The sequence below is a fragment of the Prionailurus viverrinus genome, chromosome B3 (assembly GCF_022837055.1).
Source record: "Prionailurus viverrinus isolate Anna chromosome B3, UM_Priviv_1.0, whole genome shotgun sequence".
Taxonomy (NCBI): domain Eukaryota; kingdom Metazoa; phylum Chordata; class Mammalia; order Carnivora; family Felidae; genus Prionailurus; species Prionailurus viverrinus.
In genome coordinates this window covers 129,095,621-129,111,685 of record NC_062566.1, presented here as the reverse complement: position 1 = coordinate 129,111,685, position 16,065 = coordinate 129,095,621, and the positions used below count along the sequence as shown (strand labels likewise).

General features: G+C 41.8%; 1 protein-coding gene across 5 annotated transcripts in view; it reads left to right on the top strand.

Moving 5' to 3' along the window:
* The window catches only part of EFCAB11 (EF-hand calcium binding domain 11), a 165,993-nt gene that overhangs the window by 10,044 nt on the left and 139,884 nt on the right, over positions 1-16,065 (top strand). For all 5 annotated transcript variants that reach the window (XM_047863086.1, XM_047863087.1, XM_047863090.1 and 2 more), the window contains exons 4-5: positions 13,495-13,596; positions 14,486-14,576. In XM_047863086.1, the coding sequence (XP_047719042.1) occupies positions 13,495-13,596; positions 14,486-14,576 (193 nt within the window). The remainder of the gene's footprint in view (positions 1-13,494; positions 13,597-14,485; positions 14,577-16,065) is intronic.

The following is a 16,065-nucleotide window of genomic DNA, read 5'->3' as shown; positions in this document are numbered from 1 at the left end:
GCCACCCAGGCGCCCCTGTATCTTCTTCATGATGCCTTCCCTACATATTTTCCTCTGGATTGCTATATGAATTTTTGAATCTAAACTGATTTCTGTCTTCTGGCAGAAGAATTTCCCACATTTTTTGCATTGGTAGCATTTCTCCCTATTAGCAGTCCCCTAAATGGTGAGTGATTTTCTCAATTCTGTCTGGGTGAAGCTCTTCCCCACATGTTACATATATAGCGCTTCTCCATTTTGCAACTTTTCTGATAAAGCCAGTGGTATTACTGCTGAAGGCACTCTCAGATCATTCATTATTCTCATAGACTTTCTTCCTAATGTGTGTTCTCCGAATTAAGGATTTGCCTTTACACAGAAGGTTTTCTTTCCCCAGCCATTCTTTGATGTAGAAAGAGGTGTCCTTCTGGAAGAAAAATTTACCATGTTCTTTTTTTTTTTTTTTTAATTTTTTAACGTTTAGTTATCTTGAGAGAGAGAGAGAGAAATTACATAAGCAGGGGAGGGGCAGAAAGAGAGAAGGAGAGAGAGAATCCCAAGCAGGCTCCAGAGAGAGAGGGAGGCACAGAATCTGAAGTAGGCTCCAGGCTCTGAGCTGTCAGCACAGAGCCTGATGTGGGGCTCGAACCCACAAACCGTGAGATCATGACCTGAGCCGAAATCAAGAATCAGGTGTTTAACCGACTGAGCCACTGAGGCACCCCAAGACTTCCCATGTTCTTTACAGCTGGAGTGAATTGTCTAATGTAGAGCCAAGATTGACTTCTGACAGAACTTTTCCCCATATTCAATATCAGAAGATTCCCCCCATATGTATTATCTCATGTTTAACAAGATCTGACTTCATAAAAAGCTTTCCCTGTCTATGTTACATTCATGTGATATGAATAATATCTCTCCTGTATGGATAATTTGAAGGGTAAATTATCCTTCATATCCTTCAATTATCCTAAATGAAGGCAGGTTTTCTACCTTCATTACCTTCTAAAGGTTTCTCGTGTGTGCATATACTCTGATACAAAGTGAGGACTGATTCGTGTGTGTGTGTGTGTGTGTGTGTGTGTGTGTGTGTGTGTGTGTGTGTTTCCTTGACGTTTGAGAGAGGTTTGACTTTGACTTGTGGCTGAAGATGTGTTCATGAAAGTTACAAAATTTCCTTTATGAATTCTCTAATTTTTGAGTTCTGACTTCAGGTAGAAATATTTCTCACGTTTGTTGCAGTCACAGAGCCATTTGAAACTAGTTCTGATGGCCACTGGAGCTTTATGCTTTGGAAAAGAGTTTCTTTCCATTCACTATGTTCGCATGGTCTCTTCCAGGCCTGAGCTCTCTCATATATAATGAAGAGTACCTGGATATGGAACATTTTCTCAAACTCCTTATGGCCCAAGGATTGCTTCAAAACTGGAATATTTCAATAGTGAACACAGTCTTCCCTATGAGGCCTTTCTGACTTTAACGATACGCTCCTGCCCCTGCCCCTGTATGCATTTTCTTGCATTTAATATCAAGGATGTTACATCTGTTCTTACATCCACTTCTCAGTCAGTTCATGAGGATGCTTCTTTTCACAGTGTCTTTTCCTAATAATTAACTTTAAGATATATTTCAGGGGCGCCTGGGTGGCTCAGTCGGTTGGGCATCTGACTTCATCTCGGGCCACGATCTCATGGTTCATGGGTTCAAGCCCTGCGTCGGGTCTGTGCTGATGGCTCAGAGCCTGGAGCCTGCTTCGGATTCTGTGTCTCCCTCTCTCTACCTCTCCCCCGCTTATGCTGTCTCTCTCACTCTCAAAAATGAATAAATGTTAAAAAAATTTTTTTAAAAAGATAAATTTCAAAAGGTCACAAAGTAATGTAGCCATCTGAGAAATTCAGGGGAAGGTCTGGGGTGGGGGGGGAAGGAGATCAAAGTGCAGATGTTTAGCACCTGGCTCCAAAATTAGTGTGAAGGGACCCTCCTCAGTCTACAGATTTCCAGTCTTTTCCCTTCATCTTCTCTTTTTTTCTCTTTTTCTCCCCCAGTTCCTCTCCTGGTCTTGGTATCAATGGCAAATGAACCTTCTCAGAGCATCATATCCTTCTCGTTTAAAGGAAATAGACTTAAAGTCAGGGTGCTACCTTTCCAACTAGCTTTAATTCATGTTTATTTGAAAGGGAGACTCAAGACCACAAATACTCAAAAGAAAGAATAAAGTCATCCTAGCAAGAAATCACTGCTGAACTCTGATTGCTAACATAACTTTTTTTTCTGTTAGAACTCTTCACAACTGAACAAATTTCAGGCCATCAGCTCCATTTTTTCTCCCTTTCCATACACGAGTCACCTTTTACATGTTATTTTTCTTGCAGGAAGAGGGTTTATGCACAGATGAAATGTTCTGTCAGCTATATTATCTCTCTCTTTCATGTTTTGATCTTGAAAAAGAACTGAAATGTGGCCTTGGCTTTCTGGGAGCTATTTATTCAGGTAATCAGTTTTTCCATAGTCCTTCTTGGTAGCCTTGACCTGGGAATTCTCCAGCTAGCTACGGCTCTTTTTTACATCCAGACAAGGTCATGCCACATCTCTAGCATGCCACCCTAAAGGATTCTCTGTTCAGGCCCCAGTTCCTGGGTGAGGAAGACCCAGCTTCCTGGGTGAGGTCCATATGAACATTCTAGATTGACCCTGACTCACCAGTCTTGACTATGCACACACTTCACATAGTACCTAAACCTGGGTGCCCAGGCCCTATTTTCCAGGAGCTTCTGGTCTAACAGGTGGGTCGTTTCTGTAGATTTTCCTTGTTAAAATTAAGAAGAATGAAAAGTTAAGTCAAAACCTTTAGAAGTTAGAGGAGATCGTCTCCAGAAAAGTCACACTCGGAGAGTCTGAAGGCAGCCAGGATAAGTAGCAAGAAGGTATTTTAATGCCTGTAACCTAACAAGCAAGAATCCGTCAGCAAAAACTGTTTAGGCGGCAGGAATAAGGAATTATGTTAGTGGGAGACAAAAAAAAAAGTCAAGTGTTTAAGAAGCAACAGATCACTGTTGGGGTGGTTCTAATGTATACTAAAGCTACCTATTTTAAAGGGTTGTATTTTGTTGCAGTGCTCACTCTCTGGGATACATTTCATACCTTCTCTAAGTATAGAGCACAAAAGAAGGTTGCAACTAGAAGAGACCTAAAAAACTGTTATTTGTTACCTTTTCTTAAAAAAGAGGAAATTAAGGGGGGGTGCTTGGGTAGCTCGGTTGGTTGAGGGTCCCAATTCGGCTCAGGTCATGATCTCACAGTCCGTGAGTTCAAGCCCCACGTTGGGCTCTGTACTGACAGCTCCGAGCCTGGAGCCTGCTTCGAATTCTGTGTCTCCCTCTCTCTGTGCCCCTCCCCTGCTGGAGCTCTGTCTCTGTCTGTCTGTCTGTCTGTCTCTCTCAAAAGTAAATAAACATCAAAAAAAATTTTTTTAATGAGATTAGGCTCTAGAGAGGAATAATAAAATACCTCGATCCTGGCATTTGATGGTTCTTTATTTGCAAAATACTTCTACATGTGTTGTAGTATTTATTATAGATAATAATTACAGCTGTGATTTTCTGAATGCTTACCATGTGCAGACTTGTGATTGAGTGCTAGGCACGAATTGTTAAATTTAATACAACTCTATGATACCAAGATTAACCTCATTTTATAAGTTAAAAAAAATACCAGTGCTCAGAGAGGTTAAGTATGCATAGTGTAGCTATCTAAGTAAGTAACAGACCACAGCAGTCTGATCTCCAAACTTACCCTCTCAAACATTGGCTAAACCCTTGATTTTAATGGTGCCATGGGTCATATTAGTCATTAGACAGAGTTGAGGACAGTGTTCATCCCCCAGGAACTTAATCAACAAGTTGAAGTCAGGAGTGGATCAGTATACAGAAGGTTCTGTGCCATTGTTGGCATAACAGATTTGGTTCTGAGCTACCTAATGTCCAGAACAAATAGGGAATGACAATCCAGTGATCATCGTCCATACAATAGAAACTTCTTATCTAGAGAGAGAGTTTTCCCTGGTACAGTATATTTCTTTCACAATGTCACATGGAAGAGAGACCGATGAATGGACATTGATGTTCCACAAACTGTCCGGTAAATACACTGGTGAATTTTGTAAGGCTGTTCCTTGAACTTTCTTCCTTGTAGGCCAGTGGTTTAATGTCAAACACATCTGAATGGCTCAGCACGAAGGGCAAAGAAAGACCACGTGTGATATCAGATGATTTGACTTCATTGTATGACAAATTGTTGAGCATTTTATATGAATAACAAAAAATAAGATTTATAGGGCTTTTGCTTAGTATGCCAAATGCTGTGAAGAAGAACTACATGAACATTGCCCCCACTGAATCCTTACACAGCTGTCTGTATGTGTTTATCCCGGATCCATATAAAATATGCCTATGGAAAAAAACAAAGTACATCAGAATTTTCTTTTCACAAGGTGATTAGTTCGAGCTTTTTTTTTTCTTTTTGTTTTCTTACTTCCCTCTTAAAACAACGAACATATTGCACTTTCATACTCAAAGAAGAAAAAACCTTCCAGGAACTTCCTTTTAACCTTCAACTTAATGGAAAAATCAAAGAGACTGATTCAACATAACAGTGATTGTGGACTATTTGACTCAGTTGTGCTCTCCATTGTCAGTTCAGTTGGAAAATAATTTATGCATGAGTTGAATGGCCAGTTGGCTTGTATACTTTTATTTATTACTATCTCATCTGAATTGTTTGGAGCTCCCTAGTTGACTGTGAACTGTATTATTTTCCTAAGTTTAAATGTCCATTTTCTAGTGTTTTAAATTCTACTGTAAACACCTTTTTTTGGTTGTGGATGTTTTCTTGTTTTGGGCTGCTGCCTAACGAACTAAAGCCACGGTATAGTATAGTATTATTTACTGACCTCTTAGTTTTTTCCTGTGATCAGGAAATGCATACACATCACGCTTACCTTATCTTGAAATCCTAACCATAGGGCCATTTTGTGGTATTGCCCATAGATGTTCACCCCTAAATGAATTTATCTCATTACTCATTTAGAGGACGCTGACCACGTTTCACTGTAGGGTAGAAAAAAAGTAGGTGACACAGACACTGACCTAAGATAGGAAACATAAAAGGGTATTGTCACTTCATTTATGGCCAGATGTCAAATAATTACTATGGACAAGAAAACCTCTAAGAGATTGGAGGAGGGAGATGCGAGGTGAGGGCCAGAACTGGACGGAAAAGGACGGGTGGGATTTGCAAAGGTGGAGAAGCAAAGAAGAGGACATAGTGAAATGAGTGAATGCAGATGCCAGCTCTGTGCTTGGCTCCTGGCTCCTGGTGCTGTCTGTGCTAGGTCAGTGTGGATGCGGAACTCAGCGTGGATTACTTACCCAGCACACTCTTCGTAAAAACGATGGATGTCTGGGACTGCCGAGGCATTTGCTAACAGTACAGAAAAGGGCTTTATCCCTCACTCCCCACAGCTAGAAGTGGGAAAGGCCTGGCTGGCGCTGTCTCCTCTGTAAGGGCTCTGTGCACTCCACTTCTGTGCACTTTCTCTCGCAGACCTTCTTCCCCCAGGGCCCACGCTAGCTCGGAGGCGGAGACTTCTCCCAGATCTCTGGTTGTAAGACCCCCCCCCTTCCCTGCCTACCCACCCCCAGATTTGCATATCCAGAGCTATCAACTGTCATACTGTTAATAATGAGTCCTAGCATAAATGGATTCTACCCTCCTTGGAATATTTTTACCTCCCACACCAGCAAGGAGTATAGTGCCTACCTATAAATGAGTTGTTGTGTCAGCAGAGTAAGTTACCCTGATGGAAACTGAGTGTTAAGAAGGGGGATTGAGGCCCACTCTGCCTAGATGGAATAATGAAGCTTTAAATTCCGGAATAAGGTGTCAGGACTTTGCAGTGATAACACCGAGGAACCTGTGCAGGTTTATGAGCAGGAGATATAGGAGATATACGTGATAAAAGCAGGAGATAATACATGATAAAAGAAAGTAATGATTCCAGTCCCTGTTTGACAGAAGTAAGGTTTTATTGGTTCAGATTCCTCTATTATAACCTGTTTTTTACTCTTCCTTTTCATTTTCCTCCCAATGATAGGGTAAAACTTGACTTCTTCCATTAAAGTAGATTCTTTTCTCTTTATTCCCTTACTCTTATTCAGGAAGCCAGAAGAAAATATCAGTTCTCTGAAGTTACTTATCCACCTTAATATGACAGCACACCATTATTTTTTGTTTTCCTTTTCAAATTTTTGTTTAAATTCTAGTTAGTTAACGTACGTGTAATATTAGTTTCAGGGGTAGGATTTAGTGATTTATGACTTACAATACCCAGTGCTCATCGTGTGTGCCCTCCTTAATCCCCATCACCCAGTTAGCCCATCCCCGCCCACCTCCCCTCCAGCATCCCTCAGCTTGTTCTCTGTAGGTAAGAGTCTGTTTTATGGTTTGCTTCTCTCTCTTTATCCCCTAAGAAACAAAACAGGGGATAGCTCACCATTGTTGATGCCACTTTCTCCTTCTGTCCTTACAATCTTTTAAAAAAAATTTTTTTTAATGTTTATTTACTTTTGAGAAAGAGACAGAAAGAGCATGTATGGGGGAGGGGCAGAGAGAGAGGGAGACGCAGAATCCGAAGTTCCGAGGTGTCAGCACAGAGCCTGATGCGGGGCTCGAACCCACAAACTGTGAAATCAAGACCTGAGCCGAAGTCAGTCATTCAACCAACTGAGCCACCCAGGTGCCCCTGTCCTTATAATCTTTTTATGGGAACATATTGTGTCCCTTCTTTTCCTGCATGGCCTCTGGAAGTCACAATCTGAATTTTATTTCTCCAGGTAGAGAAGGCTTGCCTTACACCTTTTAAAAAGCCACTTTATCTTTTTAAAAGCTAATTTTTAGGCATTTTCAAGCCCCAGAAAAATTAATATATGGCACAATGAACATGAACCCTCCTTTTTATACTAAATCTAGGAGCAGACCTACCGTCTAAATAACTTGACATTTTTATTGTTTTCTCCTTCACTCTCCTCAGGTTTATTGCAGTTTCTAATTTAAGCTCACTGTGATAGCCAGAAACTAGATGCCTTCATTTTCAAGAGGATTTCTCTGTGGGCCCTGAAGCATAGGGGCAGTGGTCTTTTGAACCTCAAAAATATATACATAATGAAACTTTCAAGGAAAAATTTATATAGTTTTAGAATATATCCACCCCTATGATAAAAGATGATTATTCTCCTAGGAAACTACTTAAAAAGGTAGAAAAGATAGACATTCCTAGCCTTCCTCTATGACATATCTATATCACAAGTAGTAAATAGCTTGCAAAGTAAAATATATGTGTTTGTTATAGAACACGAAGAGTCCGTTTTGCTAAGAGGAGTTTATAAAATGGAAGGACGTGTTTTCCATTGGTAAGGAAAATGCATAGACTTGCAGAGCCTAGAAGGATCTGTAAAGGTCACTGGTGTCAGTGGTCTTTAAGTCATGGTCCTTAATCCTGGGTCCTGTGGGGACACTTCCACAGACACTGCTGGACAGGGAATGGTGGAGGGGCCACCTTGCTCCAGACAAGATAGTTCTGCCTTCATTGCCTCTGCACATCAGGCTTTCTGGTTTACACCTTCCCTACAGCTAAAAACAAAAAAAAAAAACCCTGCAAACTACCGATAGAGTCCAACTACCCAGGTGTTTTCTGAACACCTTTTGTAAACAGGGTAATAAGAAGCTCAGATAAACACACAGGTCTATGTGGTTCCTGATGTTGTCACGATCCTAATGTGTAACTGCAGTAAAGCGTATTTAGGTAACCGTTATTAGTGGAACAATGCACATAGGAGACCCAACGTTGTATTTGAAGTTAGAATTTTCTGAACATATGCTTTCACTCCAGGGGCGAACACAGTAATGCATTTGTCATTGAGCATGAAATCTGAGGGCAATAGAATTATTGCAAGTCTCTGTGAAGCGGTAATCTTAGGTTTGAGTGTTGTGGCAGCAGGTGGAGCTAGCAGTAGAAAGTGTATTTCTAGGCCATTTAAAGAGCAGCAAGATGTAGAAAACTTACACGAATGTGTTTGCATCTCGGAGCTGCAGGAGTAGCAAACCATTATGCGCTGACTGCGGAAGGTGATTGGGCTGCTACAGTGTGAGAACGAAGCTGAATGAAAGTTTATCCTTGTTAGAAAAGGGGCTTGCGTTTGGGTATGTGTTGCCATGGAAGATTAAGATAAGGGCATGGAGTGGAGGGAGCAGTGGGGATGTGTTTGCATGGTTTAATATTACGTGATGACCCTTATTAAAACGTAACGATCTGACTGTAGCCCAGGTCATGATCTGGCGGTTGGTGAGTCTGAGCTCCACATCGGGCTCTGTGCTGGCAGCGTGGAGCCCACTTCGGGTCCCTGGTTTCATCTCTCTCTGCCCCTCCCCTGCTTGCGCTGGCCTGCACGCTCTGTCTCTCAAAAAACAAATCAACTTAAAAAAAAAAAAGGGGGGGTGCCTGGGTGGCGCAGTCGGTTAAGCGTCCGACTTCAGCCAGGTCACGATCTCGCGGTCCGGGAGTTCGAGCCCCGCGTCAGGCTCTGGGCTCATGGCTCAGAACCTGGAGCCTGTTTCCGATTCTGTGTCTCCCTCTCTCTCTGCCCCTCCCCCGTTCATGCTCTGTCTCTCTCTGTCCCAAAAATAAATAAACGTTGAAAAAAAAATTAAAAAAAAAAAAAGGTATCTTGTGCTATGGGGAAAATAGTGTAAAAGAACTTGATAACGTATATAGAGTTATTTGTGTTATTAGATTGTTTTCCTTTTCCAAGTGGGAGTAAACATACAGTTGGCACCCACATTTCCTTCTAGGAAAAACTAAAGAACATTTGCTTTTTATCCCACGAGATTATGAAATACAGACCTTCACTGCTTTATGGCCTCAAATACCAATGGGTTCTCTGAATATGTACTTTAAAAGATATCACTACTCATGTACGTGTGTGTGAGAATCACACATAGAACAATGGCATTGTCCTGTTTGTTTCTTATCATTTCCCTAAATCATACACAATGGTGAGTAAAGAGCAAATATTATGCATGCATTTCCTTTCTCTCTGAGTTTCACTTGTTTTTTACTATACCATAGGTATTAATAAGTTGGGGTTTCTAAAAGGATGGTTTATTTTGCTGGCTAGGTGAATAGAAAGTAACCTACTTTTTGGCATTAGTACTACAGACTTAGATCTTTTATTTATTTATTTTTTTAACATTTATTTATTTTTGAGACAGAGAGAGAGAGAGCATGAACAGGGGAGGGTCAGATAAAGAGGGAGACACAGAATCTGAAACAGGCTCCAGGCTCTGGGCTGTCAGCACAGAGCCCGACGCGGGGCTCGAACCCACGGACTGTGAGATCACGACCTGAGCCGAAGTTGGACGCTTAACCGACTGAGCCACCCAGGCGCCCCGGGAGATCTTTTAAAACACACATTGTAATGCTCTTTGCTGAAAACTAGAAATAACATTTCCCTATTCGTTTACTTACTTATATAACAAACATGTAATCCATGCCTACTGTGCGTCAGGTATCACGCTACACACTAGGGATAAAATTTTAAACCCCATACAGTGCTTTCCCTTAGTGCGTCTCAGGCAGCGTGTGTGTGATCAGATAATTACCATAGGACCTAATAGATTAAAAAATTACCCAACAATTGTGTTATGAACAGAGGGCTGTTGGGTCACAGAAAAGGCACTCAGCTGGGAGAAATCAGGGAAGACTTCAAGGAAGAGGTAATGCATTAATTACCTACAGAAGGATAAAAAGGAGAAGCTCATCGCAGGTAATGTGTGTGCCCAGCTCTTGTGAAAGTATGAAAGGACCTGTTGCCTTGGGGAAGCCTCAGGAAGTTTGCGAGGGAGGCTGGAAAGGTGGACCGGGCAGATTGTGAAGGGCTTCGTAGGGCATGGTGTGATCAGTGACTATATGATTCAGGAATTTTAACTAATCTAGATGCTGTCTAACTGATTAACTTCTGGTGTTCATGAAAGTAAAACAGATTTGAAAGTTAACAGATTTGATCCTGTGGGAACATGGCATGACTAGACTTCAGTTTTATCCTCAGTAAGCAGTCTAAATATGTTCTCTGGTCTCACAAGTGACGAGATGAAAACAGAGCCGCGTCACTGCGTGTCCTTAGCTGTGACGGGAGAGGCTGCTAATTCTGCACAACACACATTTACTGAGCACATGGCAGACAGTCTGGGAGGCGCTGGGAGGTGTGCCCTGTTGCCTAGGGTATACGCAGCTGCCTTCTTGACTTGTGCCCGTGGTTCCTCGCCAAAGCATCAAATAGTTGACATGTCCACACTGCAGTTCTCCCCGTCATCTCTAAATGGCTCCTCAAACCTCAACCTAGGGGTTATTCTTGGTGTCTCCTTCCTTCTGACCCACTACGTCTCACCCCTCATCTTTCCCGAGCTGTGTTGGGAAACTTTCCATTTCCTCTGTTCCCACCGCTAAAGGTCTGGCAACCTCTTCTCCAGCCAGTAGGCTCCTGAACTGGTCTCCCCTTTCATTTTGCTTCCTCCCTTCTCCTTTTTTGAGAAAATGGCCATGAAGGTCCTTAAAAAATTTAAATCACATTATGTCACTTCCCAATCCACACCTTTCATTGACTTCCTATCGTACCCCAAATAAAACCCAAACTATTTCCTGTGGCCCACGAGGGCCTGTGCCCTCTGGCCCTGCCTGCCTTACCGAGACCGACCCAGTCCTCTAATACCACATTCCAGCCACAGGGGCCATTTTGTTCTCCCACTTCCCACCGCATGGCCTTGGCACATGCTGTTTCCAGTTGGCACCTTCTCATCATAGATATTATCTTAAATATTCCTAACACTTAGCCCTCCTTCATCAGAGTCTACTCTGCAGGAGGAGTCCTGTGATCCTTTTATAACTTCCTGTTTTCCCTCTCATTCACATGCCACGATTATGATTATGTATACATTTGCAGTTGAGCCTGTATAATCTATAATCACTGTCTCCCCAACTAGACCAGTAACTCCCTTGGAACTGCAATCGTGTGTGTTCTCTTTACCCTCTATTTTCAGAGCTTAACACGGTGTGGCACACAGCACACAGTGGGTCCTAAAGAGTTGTAAGAAGAGCATTTAAACATAAAGATAGGTTGGCTTTTTAAGTTTCTACACCTTTAACTACAAATAAGAAAAGCGTGAAAAATACAACTATTTTTTTTAGTAAAGTATAATTGACATATAGCATTATATTAGTTTAAGGTATTTAGCGTAATGATTCAGTATGTGTATGTGTAGTGAAATGATCTCCACAATAAGTCTAGTTTTCACCTGTGACCATACAGAGTTACAAAATTGTTTTTTCTTATGATGAGAACTTTCAAGATCTCTTAGTGACTTTAAAATATGTAATACAAGGGGAGGGGCGCCTGGGTGGCTCAGTCAGTTAAGCATCCTATTTCAGTTCAGGTCATGACCTCATGGTTCATGAGTTCAAGCCCCGTGTGGGGCTCTTTGCTGACAACTCAGAGCCTGGAGCCTGCTTCGGTTTCTGTGTTTCCTCTCTCTCTGCCCCCCCCCCCCCCCCGCCCCAGCCACCACTTGTGCTGTGTCTCTGTCTCTCAAAAATAAACATTAAAAAATATGTAATACAATATTATTGACTATAATCACCATGCTGTGTATTGCATTCCCATGACTTATTTATTTCATAACTGGAAGTTTGTACTTTTTGATTCCTTTCACCCATTTTGCCTACTCCCTTTCTCAGCCCCTCTGATAATTACTGATCTGTTCTCTGTATCTCTCAAGTTTTTTTATGTTAAATATAATTTATTGTCAAATTAGTTTCCATACAACACCCAGTGCTCATCCCAACAAGGTGCCCTCCTCAATGCCCGTCACCCACTTTCAAAACCCTCTCCCCCACCCCCCATCAACCCTCAGTTTGTTCTTCGTATTTAAGAGTCTCTTATGGTTTGCCTCCTTCCCTCTCTGTAACTTTTTTTCCCCCTTCCCCTCCCCCATGGTCTTCTGTTAAGTTTCTCAGGATCCACATATGAGTGAAAACATATGGCATCTTTCTCTGCCTGACTTATTTCACGTAGCATAACTTGTTTTGTTTCTTTAGATTCCATATATAAGTGGAATCATATGTTACTTGTCTCTGCATAATGTCCTCCAGGTCCATCCATGTTGTGGAGAATGGCAAGATCTCATTCATTTTATGACTGAGTAGTATTCCATCGTGTGTGTATATAACCACATCTTCTTTATCCATTCATCCATCAATGGAAACTTAGGTTGCTTCCATACCTTGGCTAGTGTAAATAATGCTGCAGCGCACATGAGGATACAGGTGTCTTTTCAAATTAGTGTTTTTGTTTTCTTTGGGTAAATACCCAGAAGAGGAATTGCCAGATCATATGGTAGTTCTGTTAATTCTTTGAGGAACTGCCATTCTGTTTTCCATAGTGTCTGCACCGATTTACATCCTTACCAACATTGCCCGAGGGCTCCCTTAAGAAGACTATTTTCTATGTTGTTGTTGTTGTTTTTTTTAATAATTGAAACTATTTTAGGAAAGGTACACAGCCCAGTATTACCTCACCATTAAGTGCAAGTTCTTAGAAATTAGCATGTGGTTATTGTACGATTTGGGGCTATTTTTAAAATAGTGATATATTCTGTAATGGAAATTCTGAGTTACTAAAATGAACTGCTCTTTTTATGTATTTAGGGCTCAGTTCACTACAATGCTTAAATCCTTGGCTCTACTCTTTAGACCTACTACAAAGATCACATTAGAATTCATTTTAATAGACATTGTAATCACAGTATCCAACCTCGTATGATCATGCTGGGCTCTTTTATTATGAGAATCACAGGAAGCAGAGCCTGAGGCTGCAGACTAGTGGCGGGATGCACCCAAGGCTGCGGATGGTGCCGGCTCTATTGTTTATGGAACATTCTCTCCACCTTTATCTCTGGCGTGCAATTGGTATTGACTTTTGAGAAGCGACTTCTTCGCCCCGATCTCCCAGTTGGAAAAAGAAAAAACTGCCATAATGACATCTGGCCAGGAAAAAAGGGATCAAAGAACCATAAGGAAAGAAAAATTAGGACGCCTTGTTTAATAAGTAGTTTCGGGCCTGTCTTTCACATCTTGTAGAGGGAAGAGTGTTACGCTTTTTTGAGGTCACCATTCCTTTATTCCCTGGAAAATCTTAGTGAACTCCAACCGTGCCTATCGTTGTTGCTACTGATTGGTAGGGTTGGGTCTGTTTAGCAAAATGTCTTTTCATCCTTATAGATCTTTAGGAATATGCACTGTTCGTTAAAACTAACATAAAGTTTGTTCATAATATGTATCACTTTTCATTTATGTTTGTTCTTAAAGAGGAAGATGGTCATCTTTGGCAAATTGTTTTTCCTAACTTCTAGGCCTATCACTTGAGGAGTTTTTAAGTATTGTAAGAAAAAAGAAGGAAGTTCAACTCCATCGGAACGAGATAAGACACATCTTCACAGCTTTTGACAGGCGCTGTAAGTATCTTTAAATCATTTTGATATAAAAAAAATTGCTATTAAGACAACTTGCCATGTACTCTCAGTAAATAAAATAATCAATATACTTGGAAGATTATTTTACTAAATAAAATGATCGATAGACCCGGAAGATTATTTTACTGTATTCATGAGCCATCATCTAGATGTTGGGGTGAATTTCTTTCTCTATCACAGTCTTAAATTCTTGACATTTGCCATGGATAAAATAATATTTACAGTGATGTGATTGTACTTGGAATTTGCCTACTTTGTAATGGGGACAGCAAAAGGGCTGGCCACATGGGGATATAGGTCATGAGCCACCTACAGAGGTATGGGAGATCATTTGGCCTTTTTCCTTTGACTCTTACCTTGACCCACACATGATCGGAGGAATTGTTTTCTCACACTGGTTATGGCCAAGAGAAGTGGCTTCGAACCCCACAGATCACACACAGGATGGAAAGACTCATGGAGTCCAGGGTCAGCGTCTTCGCTGCGATGATGGTTTCCCTCTAAAAATTCATATATTATAATTCTAACACCAAGCAAGAAAATAAATGGATTTCGAAGAATAAATTGTTCTGGCAGTTCACAAAGACTTGAAGCCTAATATGCCATTATTGCACCGTATGTCTGCGGTCCATTCCCTGGCACTTACAGAATCAGCAAATGATAGGGCTAGAAGTGGCCTGTGAGATCATCTGGGACTGCACAGAAGGGGAGTGTTACCAGATTCTTACATTCTTCCAGTGAGACGGTCTCAGATTACCTTATATTTATTGCTTTTCCCCGAGTAATGAAGTTTCGCGCAAATATGGCGGAGATAACAGTTCCTAGGGTTTATAGAAGTAAGTGAATGTTTTATATTTTGATTTCAAAATAGACCGTGGATATTTAACATTGGAAGATTTCAAGAAAGCATTTAGGCAGGTGGCTCCCAAGTTATCAGAACGGACCATTCTGGAGGTATTCAGGTAAGGCACCACAGTCTTTATGTACACCTACCCCTTGATTTACCATTTGCCTTTGCAAGGTTTCAGTCTTATGGAGAGCACGTATTTATGCAGATTCCCCCCTATCTGTACGCTTCATAGTGGAGTGCTTGCACACCAGGGGGGTGTATAGAGACATTCGTTGGTAAGGGTGGGAGAAGAGCAGGGGAGAGTGGAATGTCTTTGTGGATGTATGTATTGACCAAGAAAAAAAAATGAGTCTCTATTAACGTTTAACATGGATGCTGGTGTTCCCCTGTGGTCTGTTTCATCAGACACAGGCCCCACCTGGGTCTTGAGTTGTCTCAAGAGGAGAGTGGAGTAGAGGTTGCCTGGTGGCGGCACCCTCGTTCATTTGCTTTCAAAGTTGTTGGTACGCGTTTCCGTTCACACATCCCCGAGAGAGGAGACATCATGGTTATATTATGTCGTTTTTATAGACGTGTCCCGACGACGTAGGCAAGTGGCTTATACGCAGTTTCTGTTAGGAAGCTGCAGAACGAAGTAGTATGAACGGCACAAACGTAGGCTGACGTGACAGGGTGGGAGGGCTGAGCCTTCTCTGGGTCCTTGCGTGAGCTTTCCGTCAACTGTTACCAGGTGCGTTAGTTGGTGGTCCATACTACAGCAAGAGCCAGAAAACCCAGAATCACAAAACTCAAGAAAGACGGGCGGGTACTTCTCCCACATGAACACGGGCAGTCCAGAGCTGACTCGATGGCAATGTAGTCACGAAGGACCCTGGCCCCTTGTCTCTTACTGTTCTGGCTGCCTCAGTACCAGGCTTCTCCCCCTTGCTGCAACATGATTGCTTAGATTTCAGCCATCGCATCTGAATTCCAGCTAGGTCAGAGGAAAGGGAGCAAAAGATATCCCCTTCCTCTGAAGGCTATCCATTGTTTCTACGTATATTCCAATGACCCAAACTTTGTTCCAAGGCCACAGGTAGCTGCAAGAGAGAAGAGACTGAAAAATGTAGTCTTTGCTCTGAGTAGTCATGTGCCCTCTGAGTTTTGGATATAGAGGAAGGAGAGAGGGGATAGTAGGAACATACGGCCGGTGTTCCCATTCAGGATAAAAAGAAATTCATGAAATCTGACCAGAAGCCAGCCCTGCTCCATAGGAATTATCAAGCAGGTTGTTTGAAGTAAGGGTCTGTGCTCACTGTCATTAACAGTGACCTGTGTGAAGCTCTTTGTAACATTCACAAGTCAGTTATCGAACAAGCTATTGAAGGAGAGCAAAGGAGTTAAAGCCACATGTAGACAGAATGCCATAGGACAGTATTACTTAGTTGATTCTAGAACAAGAAGACATTTGAGATTAGTAACATCTTTGGATACGCTTTGTGACGAGATGAGTAATGCGCCTCAATGTATTTCTTTTTTTTTTTTTAATGTTTATTTATTTTTGAGGGAGCGAGACACAGAGTGCAAGTGGGGGAGGGTCAGAGAGAGGGGGAGACACAGAA